This window comes from Eublepharis macularius, chromosome 3, assembly GCF_028583425.1.
Source record: "Eublepharis macularius isolate TG4126 chromosome 3, MPM_Emac_v1.0, whole genome shotgun sequence".
Classification (NCBI taxonomy): Eukaryota; Metazoa; Chordata; class Lepidosauria; order Squamata; family Eublepharidae; genus Eublepharis; species Eublepharis macularius.
The window spans coordinates 185,236,599-185,248,161 of record NC_072792.1 but is presented as its reverse complement, the minus strand read 5'-3'; the positions used below and the strand labels follow the sequence as shown (position 1 = coordinate 185,248,161).

At 50.7% G+C, this 11,563-nt stretch overlaps 1 protein-coding gene across 1 annotated transcript; it reads right to left on the bottom strand.

The window, feature by feature from the left end:
• Positions 1-598: 598 nt before the first annotated feature.
• On the bottom strand, positions 599-7,432 carry LOC129325988 (secreted frizzled-related protein 2-like). Its single transcript, XM_054974036.1, has 4 exons — positions 7,140-7,432; positions 5,548-6,056; positions 2,381-2,458; positions 599-2,181 (listed from the first exon to the last, which is right to left on the bottom strand). The coding sequence occupies exons 2-4, from the start codon at positions 6,047-6,049 to the stop codon at positions 1,877-1,879; spliced, it is 885 nt and encodes a 294-aa protein (XP_054830011.1). The 5' UTR covers positions 6,050-6,056; positions 7,140-7,432; the 3' UTR covers positions 599-1,876.
• Positions 7,433-11,563: the final 4,131 nt, after the last annotated feature.

Here is an 11,563-nt window from a genome sequence, read left to right as displayed (position 1 = left end):
CACCTGCAGATCTTGAAAAGAGCAAGAATCCAGTAGCACCTCTAAGACTCACAAAATTTGTGGTAGGGTAGGAGCTTTCGTGAGTCACAGCTCACTTCTTCAGATCCTGAGAAAGACTTTTCTCTACCTGAGGCCCTGGCAGGTTGCTTGCTACCCATCTGCCATAGAGAGCAGGACAGACCAATGGGCGGATCTGCAATAAGACAGCTTCCTCTGTTCACATCTGCGATTGGATGATAGGATGATGACAACGACGACAACGACAACATTCGATTTATATACCGCCCTTCAGGACAACTTAATGCCCATTCAGAGTGGTTTACAAAGTATGTTACTATTATCCCCACAACAAACTCCCTGTGAGATGGGTGGGGCTGAGAGAACTCCAAAAGAGCTGTGACTAGCCCAAGGTCACCCAGCTGGCTTTGACCAGAGGAGTGGGGAATCAAACCCGGCTCTCCAGATTAGAGACCCACCGCTCTTAACCACTACACCAAACTGGCTCTAATTGATGCCAGTTAGGGAGCATCACCCCCCCCCCACATCCTTCTGGATTCTGGTACGGTAAAAAAAACCCCTCGAAATTAAACAAGCAGTATGAAGAAAGTGTCTTTTAATTAAACCTAATTAATAACAAAACAGCAGTAAAATGCAACTGCCAGAATGTACAATATAAGATTTCAGGGACATCGCAGCCATCAGTGGCATTCTTTGATATATTTTCCAGAAGGTTAAAGGCCGTGTGAAAGAGAGATCGCTGTGTGTTCTTATCTCACTCTTTTGCTTTTGGTCAAACAGGAGAGCAGGTTTTGGTATAGTTTCTAAAACAGGCAAAACCTATTTAGTCAGAGGTGATGCACACACAAAAGACATCACAGGAAGAAAAGGTTTTTTCCCCAGCTCTTAAAAATGATTAATATGGAAACGAGATCTGCACCCTCCAGAAATTAATGCCTTACACATCACAAACACATTGTATATTTTGCAAAAGTATAAAAAGTGTTCAAGACGCACAAGAGGGATAAAGGGGCTTTGGTGTTAGGAAGGCCGATGTGTCGTTCTCTCCTCCCGACATCAGGATAACCCCACAAGCACAGAGACTGCTGTCAGAGCCTGAACTCCATGTCCTCATATGCAGTCCCCTCCCTTGCACAAGAGGTGCGGATAGGAGAAGGCAAGACAATGTGGTGTAATGGTTACAACCAGTGAACTGTAGTGGCTGGAGTGACGGACTAAGGTCCACAAAACCCAGGTTCAGATCTCGCCTCTGCTGTGAAGCTGAGTGGGTAACCTTGCTTAGCCTACCTCTAGGAGTCACTGTGAGGATAAAACGGGGAAGGGAGAAGAAGGGAGAAGATGTTCCTTGGAGGAAGAGGCAGGATAAAAACGTCCTACTGATGAGGTGCAAAGGCGACCCACCCGCCACCCCCCGAATTTCCTGCGCTCTCAGTTGCAACTGGATCTTTCTCCTCGGCGTCGCTTTGTTTTAATCTCAAGGAGCTCGAAGTATCCATGAGCCAAAAACCAACCTGTCCTTCAGAAAGGAAACACACACACACACACCCTAATTATTGGACTAGGAAACGCCACCCTCTCTCGGAGAGATTCTTGTCCTTCTTCCTGTCCATCGCTGCCTTCTTGACTATGCAGATTTTGTGGAAACTCGTTGTGGACGGGGAGGGGGTTCCTCATACTCCCCCCTCCAAGAAAAAAAAAAAGAGGAACATATGTAGTCATGGTTCCTTTCCGTGGTTTCTTTCTGTGGTTTCTTTTCCTTCTGTAGTGGTCGTTCAAAGATACGGAGGCATTATTGACGAGAAGGGGCCAGGAGGAAAGCGGAGAAGTTTCTCGGTCTGAATGGGAAAGGACGTCGCCTCTAACACTGCAGCTTCCGCACGGCCCTGGAGAACTTCTTCATCTCCTTCTCGCCGTGCCTCCACTTCCTGACCCACAAGATGACGAGCCGGCCAGCAACCCTGTGCCCCATGGCGAGGACCACGGAACCCGGCCCCGCCAGCTCCTTGCAGGAACAGGCCTCTCCGTTCGCCAGCCACAGAACTGGCTTCTTCCGCTCCTCTTCTGACCAGCCGTTCTGTTTGTACAGAGTGCGGCCTTTGCTTTCTGGGACTACCTGTAGATCCCCTTCAACGCCGGACAAGGATTTAATGATCATTTTCAGCGCTGAGGGAGAGAAGAGTTGCCCGTCAGCACTGCCCCTGCCTCACTTAGTTCCCGCCTCACCCCCTCCCACCACAGTTGCCTTTGCCGTTTCCCTGTTTCTCCAGCTAGCCACGAGCTAGCACCCCCAATCCAAGTAGCCTGGCTGTGGTCCACTAGAACCAGAGCCACTGTAGCCACTGCCACAAAAGAGGAGACTCACCAAAATCCTGGCTGCAGACATTGTCCAAGAATTCCTTCTCACTCTGCCCCTTGTCAAGACAGGCTGCGCACACTGCGTCTGAGGGAGCAAAGGAAGATATTGGGGAGGGGGAGAAAGGAGGGACAAGACAGACTCGGTTTAGAGAGACGAGAACCTTGTGGAGACCCTGCAGAATTCACCTCAAAGTTAAGTACCTTGCAGTATTCAGGAAGGGAATACAAGTTGGTACTATTACACTGACTGCTGCTTTGATCTGGATGGCCCAGGCAAGCCCAAAATTGAACAAGCTTGGAAGCTAAACAGGGCCTGCCCTGGTTAGGACTTGGATAGGAGACTGCCAAGGAAGTAGAGGGACGCTCTGCCAGAGGCAGGCAATGGTAAACCACCTCTTGCCTGGAAAATGCCACGAGGGGTCACCGTAATTTGGCTGCAAATGTCCCTCGTGTAGGGCTGCCCAAATGGCAACCTGGAGAATCGCTTCCCAGTGAGGTGGGGTGGGAAGCAGGCATTCTCTGACTCTTTATATGTGCTTTTGCTTTTTTTTTTTAAGCAATCCCTTCTTTCTTCTCTCACAACAACCTTGAGAGGTAGCGAGACTGAGGGCCAAGCTACACATGACGAATGACACTTGAACGGCAAGTGGATTGAGTGGAGGGCAAGTGAACAGGGAGAAATACACTTGCTGTTCAAGTGTCATTCGTCATGTGTAGCTTGGCCCTAAGAGAATGGCCGGGCCCAGGTCAGCCAGAGAGCTGCAGGGAAATTTCAGCCGGGTTCTCCCAGATGCTAGTCTGAAGGTCAGGCACTCGCTCTTAAGAAGTGGCACTTGGCACGAGGGGGAAGAGGCCCTGGTTCCTTCCCGGTGTGTACCCCACGGTAGGACCATATGCCCTCCTGTGGCCCCCTGCCCAATGTCACAGCCGCAAGGGCATAAGGGCCCTTTTTGGGAATGCCACCTTAAGGGGTAGAGAGGGATAAAAATGCAACCAGCAGATAAATAAATTTCAGTTTTCATTCAGGCCAGTCTAGTATTTTGGCCACAGAAGCCCAGGCCCTCACAAATGAACTCTCAAAGACAGTGTCCTGTTGTAGTAAAACTGTTGGACTAGGACCTGCGAGATCAGGGGTTCACATCCCACCCCAGAACGCTATGAAACTCACTAGGGGACCCTGGGCTTAGGGTGGCCAACCTCCAGGTGCTGGCTGGAGACCTCCCAGAATTACAACTGATCTCCAGGCAACAGAGACCCATTCCCCTGGAGAAAAGGACTGCTTTGAAAGGTGATCACTATAGCATCATACTCCATTGAGCCCCTCCCCTCCCCAAACGCCCCTCTCTCCAGGATCCACCACCCCCTGCCCCAGATCTCCAGGAATTTCCAAACCTAGATCTGGCAACCCTACTTGGGCTCCATGCACTCTCTTGGCCTTGCCTGCCTCTCGGAGATGTTAAGAAAACAGGGAAGGGAGAACTGTGCATGTCGCGCTGACAGCAAGACAGAAACGAATTGGACAGACAGGGAACTTGTCTCATTTGGACAGACCGTTCCCGGGGCACCAGGTGACATCCTGGCTTCTTCCAGAATCCATTCCCAATGAGCACTTTGCTTCTGAAGGAACTATAGACGGCCTGGGTTGAGTTCTCCCCTCCACTAACACTTCCCCTTGTCCTGATCCCACCATGTCATGCGTTACTTGACGGGCGTTTTCGCACTGCTTACCGGCCACGGAACATTGCACCGAGCTCCCGGAACGACGGCGTCTTCTTGGCGCTGTCATTCTGGGAGCTCGGCACAATGTTCCGTGGCTGGTAGGCAGTGTGAAAACGGCCTACCACTCGATGTTTGTTGCCTGCTGCTTAGGGAGGGAAGGACAGAGAAGGGCACAATGTGAAGACATCTGCATGCAGGATAATTCTTAGTAAGTGCCGCAGGGAGAAAGGGGAGCAAGGGGGTGTCAGTTTCATTGGCAGCCCTGCATTTATTGCAACATGTGGCTCTGCCCATAGGAGGCATCTACACATCCACGTAAATAGTTTGAAAGCCTTTTAATTGTCAGTCTCAGATGTTTTGCTAATGAGTTAGGAACCATAGACTTCACCATTATTTATTTTATTGACTGATTGATTCTATTTCTAGCCTCCCTGCGAACTGGCTCAGGGCGGGTTACAGTAAAATGCTCAATGAGCATTAAGATATAATGTTGCCTTACATCCTATCTGTTGCTTTAAATATGTGCTCCTATGTGCTACCTGTGCTTCATGTTGTCTAATGTCAGTCCTAGAATTGCTCATGTTCTGTTTCAGCAATTCTTCAACTCTGTATTGGATCCTTGCTAATGCTCTGTCTTCTTTGTAAATTTGTCTTCATTTGCCCCATGACATTGTTTATGGAAACGTTCTTGACACTGTATGGAAATGTCCTGGCTACTGATTGTACTAATCTCACACAATGTAATCCGCCTTGAGTCTCAGTGAGAAAGGCGGACTATAAATGACATAAACAAACAAACAAACAAGACCTTTCCTGAGGCGATCCAACGAATGCAGCGAGTTGAGGGAGCTGAGAAGCCTTTGATAGAAAGCTGAACTGCAGTTTGAGGGGGAGAAGGCATGGCCGAAGTGCTCTGCAGTGCAAACGTGCCTCGGGTGTGAATATTACTGCCTCATGGAATAGGAATCTGCACGTTTGTTTGGAAAGGATCTTCACGGTGTCCCTTATCCCAGCCTTTATCCCCCTGCTTCTCTTTCACAATCAATGCCTTTCTTTTCCTAATCTTATTGTACACATGCACACCTAATCAACCTTCCTCTTCTTTCTTTCTTTCTTTCTTTCTTTCTTTCTTTCTTTCTTTCTTTCTTTCTTTCTTTCTTTCTTTCTTTCCCTCCCTTCCTACTTTTATACTTCAAAGCATATTCTCATATTCATAAGGACTAGAAACTTATTATACTTTGGAATTGCTAACTGAGGTTCTCCAGAAGCTGAATTATGATGACAATTAGATTCTGGGTGACAGACTCAGCAGAAAAACCATGAGCTAAAAGCCAGGGGCTAAGAACTGCCCACGCTCCTGCCACTGCTGCTGTTTCATTCCTGCACCCACCGATCCGCAATGCCGTGACCTGCCAGCGGCGCTTACCTACGGGGCGGGCAGCCCCTGACACTCACCTTCCCTCAGGACCGGCAGCCTGTCCTCGGGGCCAGCAGGGGGGATGCAGAGTTCGTTCCCCTGGGGGAACCGGCTGCAGTTCAGCATCTCCGGCCAGGGGAAGCCAAAGGCAGCCATGACAGGGGTGCAGCCATCTCTGACGTTCTCGCAGAGGGACCTGCAGGGAAAGATGGGCTCCTCCACCTCGCTAACGCACACGGGGGCAAAGAGGGAGCAGAGGAACTTCTTGGTGTCGCGGTGGCACTGCTTGGTCAGCAGGGGCACCCAGGAAGCTGCTTGCTGCAGGGCCTCCTTCATGGTGTCGTGGCCGAGAAGGTTGGGCAGGCGCATCTCGCTGTAGCCCACCCCATGGCACAGGCTCATGCTGGTGGGCACCGGCTTGCAGTTGCTGCGCCTGGAGCTCAGCCGGACCAGGTGGTGGGGGAAGGAGGAGGAGGAGGAGGAGGAGAAGGGGAGGCTCCACACAGCCAGCAGGAGAGCAAAGGGCAGCAGGGCGTCCATGAGGCACCTGGAAGAGAAATGCACACCTGGATGGGGGCATCACATGGCCTGCAGGGGCACCGCCCAACCCCTTGGTTTGCAGAGACAGGGTGCACATCTGCATGTGAGAGTGTCACATGCCCAGGAAGAGACTGTGCGGCAGCAGCCCAGGGGCAAAGCTGCCTGGTGCGGTGGCTCGGCACGTCCAGCTGTCAAATGCCAAGGAGGCAAGACAGAGACACCCCAGGGAGGAGCCAGCTCCGAGATGCCCATTCCTGCGCCTTCCTTCGATCAGCATTGGGGGCAAGGCGCTGCGCAGGACCCCAAAGGGACTCATAACAAACCACTGTTATATTAGCCAAAGAAAGCAGGAAAGAGCAGGAGGAGGCCTTGGACCGGTTGACGAGGATGGAGCTGGGGGGGGGGTGTCAGCTGCAACTAGAGGAGCCGATAAAGTAAGGTTGGGTTGATCATAACAATAATAACCATAATATTACTGATAGCATGAATAAGACTACTGAGTATGCAGCGCTTTGCACAGTTTCAGAGGCAAAAGAAAACACCCAGAAAGAGGCCCGATAGATAGATAGATAGATAGATAGATAGATAGATAGATAGATAGATAGATAGATAGATAGATAGATAGATAGGGAGTTCTGGAAGGAGCAGGAGGGAGGCTTTGGAGAAGAGGACAAAGTGGAGCTGAAAACAAGGGCCCAGCTAGGGTTGCCAGCTCCAAGTAGGGAAATTCCTGGAGATCTGGAAGGGGGGGTGAAACCTGGAGAAACCTGAAGAAAGTGGGGCTTCGGGAGGGAAAGGACCTTGGCATGGCATAATTCCATACAGTCCTCCCCAAAAGTAGCCATTTTCTCCAGGTGAACTGACCTCTGTGGCCTGGAGACGAGTTGTAATTCCAGGAGATCTCCAGCCACTACCTGGAGACTGGCAACCCTAGGCCCAGCCGGGGACCTCTGTTTTTGCCCATTCCAAGCCCCTCCTCGTACAGAACGGGTGCTGTGCTCTCCTCCCCTGCTGGGAGGACCCCCCTCCCACTGCCCCCCTCCTTTCTGCCCGGATCACCCCAGAACTGAGCTGTTGCAGAGCGCGGTACCTCCCGGGGCAGAGCAACCTGCCCTGCGCGCCGCTCCCAGTTCGGTGGCTTCCCCGGCTGGGACGCTCTCCTGCAGCCTCTCGGAGGACAGGTCCCGCCAGGTCGCCCTCTTCCTTTGTCCTGCTCTCTGAGGCCTCTGCGGCTTTTATAAGCCTCCCCCAGTCCGGGCTGTACCCGCCTGAGGCTCTGCAAATCGAAGCTTTTAGTAACCAGCATGGAAACCGCAGGGATGTGTTTGGTCTTGAATGAACCACTGCCGGAAATCCAAGAAGTGTAGTAAAATAAAAGGCAGCAGGCGGGGGTGGGGTGGGGTGGGGTGGGGTGGGAGACCAGCCCTGCCATTATCCCTCCTCCCCTCCAGAACAATAAACTTAGGGCGGGCGGCTGCTGGTTTTTGTTCTCGCTTTGGATCAAGGGCCGCAGTGCAAAGACATCCAGTCTTCCAACGACCCGCCCCGCCCCAGGAAAGGAAGGCTCGCCGCTATCGTTGCCAGACATCAGAAAAAAGGGTTAGACGTTAAAAACTCCAGGACACCACAATCCAAAACAGCAGAGTTGTTCCTGAAGCAAAGAGAAGGGGGGATTGATTTGCCAAGTCCCGGTATTAGATCTGGCATTGTAATGCAAAGGTTGCCTTGGGCTCTGTAGAGCAAGAAGCTGTTCTTGGGAAACTCCCATTCATTTCACTGGGACTTCGGAAAGAGAACCTCTTCTCGCTGGTGCCCAGTAGCCAGGATCTGCTTCAGTTTAGAAGGACCTCTCCTCTGCTTTCCTGCCCTGCATGAAGAGCATTCACAAGTGACACAATCAAGGATCAGCTGGACTGCAACCCAGTGGCGCCTTACAGACCAACAAGATTTTCAGGGTGTAAGCTTTTGAGAGTCACAACTCCCTTCTTCAGACGCTTGAAAGCTGACGCCCCTAAAATCTTGTTGGTCTCTCAGGTGCCACTGGACTCAAATCCTGCTGTTCAACTGCAGACCAGCACGGCTACCTTCCTAACTATATTCACGGAAGTATCTTTGTTTCTTTGTGTTCAATTGCTTTCAAAGAGCCTTGAATCAAATCTCAGCTCTTCATGTGTGCTTTGTGTGAGTGGAGGCAAGCAGCCCTCCAAGTGTGAAGAAGGGAGCTCTGACTCTCGAAAGCTTACACCCTGCAAATCTTCTTGGTCTCGGTACCACTGTTCTACTGCAGACCAACACAGCTACTCGCTTAGATCTAGCTACATTGTGGACATTGCTTGTGCAGACATCCATGGGGAATGGAGCGCTTCCGCAGTTGCCCAGGAGTAGCAAGGGTGTCCTACTTTCCCGCTTCCAGTTCTAAAGTATGAGGCTATCCAAGAAAGAAAGAAAGAAAGAAAGAAAGAAAGAAAGAAAGAAAGAAAGAAAGAAAGAAGGCAGGCAGGCAGGCAGAGAGAGAGAGAGAGAGAGAGAGAGAGAGATCCCACGTGGGCTAGCTGCTACAGAAGAGTTGAATCAAATCCTGGCTCAGCCAGGAAGGTTACTGGGTGTCCTTGGCCAACCAACCTCCTGCCTAGCCTACCTCACAGGGGGGTTGTGTATATAAAACAGCCCCCTGAGCTCCTTGGAGGAAGGGTGGCATCAACATGTGACACAGATAGCTTTCCTTTTTCATGTGTCTCACCCAGGGCTCATTTTGAGGGGGAACGCACAGGGACGCAGCTCCGGTAGTTCTCCAAAGAGGTCACATCACATGGCCCCGCCCACCTGATTTTCAGCCACTTTGGGCCCATTGTGGCCTGGATTGGGGCCAAAACGGCCAGGATCAGGCCTCTGATGGGTGATGGATCACTCTCCTGCTCAGCAGCAGCCCGATCCTGACCATTTTGGGCCCCTTTTCAGCCATTTTCAGCCCCCTTTTGCCATTTTGGGCCCCATTTCGGCCCTGAATGGTCAGGATTGGGTCCAAAACAGACAGGATAGGTGAGGTCAGGGGGTGTGGCATATGCAAACCAGTTATGCTAATAGAACACTTCCGGTGATGGCAAGGGGTGTGGCATATGCTAATGAGTTATGTTAATGAGTGGTGCTAATGAGTTCCTGCGGCTCTTTTTCTACAAAATGGCCCCTGGTCTCACCCAAATCTTTTCTGGGAGGAAGCCAGTTCCAAAAATCCCGGTGCAAGTCCAAAGTGTTTTGTTTGGAGGAAATGAGAACAAGGGCAGCGTACTGGCTAAGAGCAGGGAACGGACAACGGACTGAGGCAAGCCTCTGTCTCCCGCCTTTAGCCCCTCCACCAGTGCCAACAGCATCACAGAACTGGCCCACCTTGTAAAATCGGCTACTTCTGGCCTACCTTATAAGATCTCCTAATAAAATTTACTTTATGGTACAGCGCAGAGACTGAGCTCTTCCTTTATTCAGGCCACGGCTCCAATTTTATTGTGATCCGAGAATGGGATGATTTTTACGCTTTTTAAAAAATTTACTCCGATCTGTCATTTTGGAGGATGGGAGCCCTCTCAGGAGATTTTAGTTTCTTCTGATCTGCTCCTCAGGATAAATTAGTAAGGTGGGGTTAGCATAGGACACTGAGGGCCAAGCTACACATGACGAATGACACTTGAACAGCAAGTGTATTTCTCCCTGTTCACTTGCCCTCCACTCAATCCACTTGCCGTTCAAGTGTCATTCGTCATGTGTAGCTTGGCCCTCAGACTCGTTTGTGTCCTATTATCCTGTGGCTCTGTGAGGGAAACTAGGAAAAGGCTGGGGCACCACGTCAACCCTTGAATAGAGATCTAGGAAGCACTGGGATTGAGGCAGCCATGAGGGACCCACTAATCTGCCCACACCATTGGAGAAGAACAAGCCCCAGGTGGGACTGAATCTAGAGCCAGCGGCCAAGTCTGCCTTAGCGGTTGCCCAGAAAATCCAAGGGATCTGCCCCGCAAAGACAGGGGGTCAGTGACTGGACCACTGGACACTCAGCCTCACCTGCTAAACACACCAAGGGACCAGCCAAGAGATCTCTGGGCACTGGGGCTGCCAACTCCTGACTGGGAAATAACTGGAAATTGTGGCCGTGGAGCATGGGGCGGCTGGAGTTTATTTTATTTTTATTATTTTATTTATCTCATTAATAGTCCACCTTTCTCATTGAGACTCAAGGCGGATTACACAGTGTGAGATTAGTTGGCGGAATGGAGGGGCTTCAGCAGGGTCTAATTCCATAGGATGCACACCCCCATAGAATCACAGAATCATAGGGTTGGAAGGGACCTCTAGAGTCATCTAGTCCAACCCCCTGCACAGTGCAGGAAATTCACAACTATCTCCCCCCACCACACACCCAGTAACCCCTGCTCCATGCCCAGAAGATTTTATTTTGACTTTATTTTATGTCATTTATAGTCCACCTTTCTCACTGAGACTCAAGGCGGATTACACAGTATGAGATTAGTACAATCAGTATCAAGGACATTTCAATACAGTATCAAGGACAATTTCATAAACAATGCCATAGGATAATAAAGACAAGTTTACAAAGACATAGCAATAGCAAAGATCCAATATGGAGTTGAAAAATTGCTGAAACAGAGCATAAGCAATTCTAGGACTGACATTAGATAACATGAAGCACAGGAAGTATATAGGAGTACATATTTAAAGCAGCATGTAAGTATGTAAGGCACCATAGTGGGGAAGTCCATGGTCCCTAACTCACTAGTGAAGCATCTGAGACCCTCTCCCTACAATACCGCCCTCCTATCTGAGTAAAAAGCCTTTTTGAATAACACTGTCAGGATCCCTAGCCAAACTGGCCTGGGGAAAATTGCTGCCTGACCCCAAAGTGGCGATCAGCCTCACCCTGGGCATGTAAGAAGGGGCCACGAGAACTAAGCACTGATGTAACCCTTCCTGCCCTCCCTCTCATGATCTGCCCAGGTTCACAGAATCAACATTGCTGTCAGATGGCCATCTAGCCTCTGCTTAAAAACATCCAAAGAAGGAGAGCCCACCACCTCCTGAGGAAGCCTGTTCCACTGAGGGACCATAGCAACCATTTCCTCCAGTGGAATTGATCTCGGTCATCTGGAGATGAGTTATAATTCTGGGAGACCTTCAGGCCTTGCCTGGAGGATGGCAACCCTACTGTGCACTGCAGAAGCACAGGGCTGTGAGCACAAGCATGGGGGTTATGTGCTGGGAGAGGGAGCCTGGCTGGGGCTGTGGAGCCCGTGACGTCTGGATCTGGCCTTTGCCAGGACAAGATGTTATCCCGAGAGTAGTTGGTTCCGCAGCTTATTTACTTCTGCTTAGCCCACCAGGGACCAGTTCTCCAGAAAGGCCGCTCAAACAAGTGCTTGGGACAATATTGTGTGGAGGATGCAGAGGGACTGAATTTGCTCCCAACCATCAGTGATACAGAAGGGGATGTGCCTTGCATAGGGTGCC

Coding starts and splice junctions, on each gene's coding strand:
- LOC129325988 (XM_054974036.1), bottom strand. CDS start 6,049: ATGGACGCCCTGCTGCCCTTTGCTCTCCTGCTGGCTGTGTGGAGCCTC. Junction 2,459..5,547: donor GCTGCCGGTCCTGAGGGAAG/GTGAGTGTCAGG, acceptor TTGCTCCCTCAG/ACGCAGTGTGCGCAGCCTGT. Junction 2,182..2,380: donor TGTCTGCAGCCAGGATTTTG/GTGAGTCTCCTC, acceptor TCTCTCCCTCAG/CGCTGAAAATGATCATTAAA.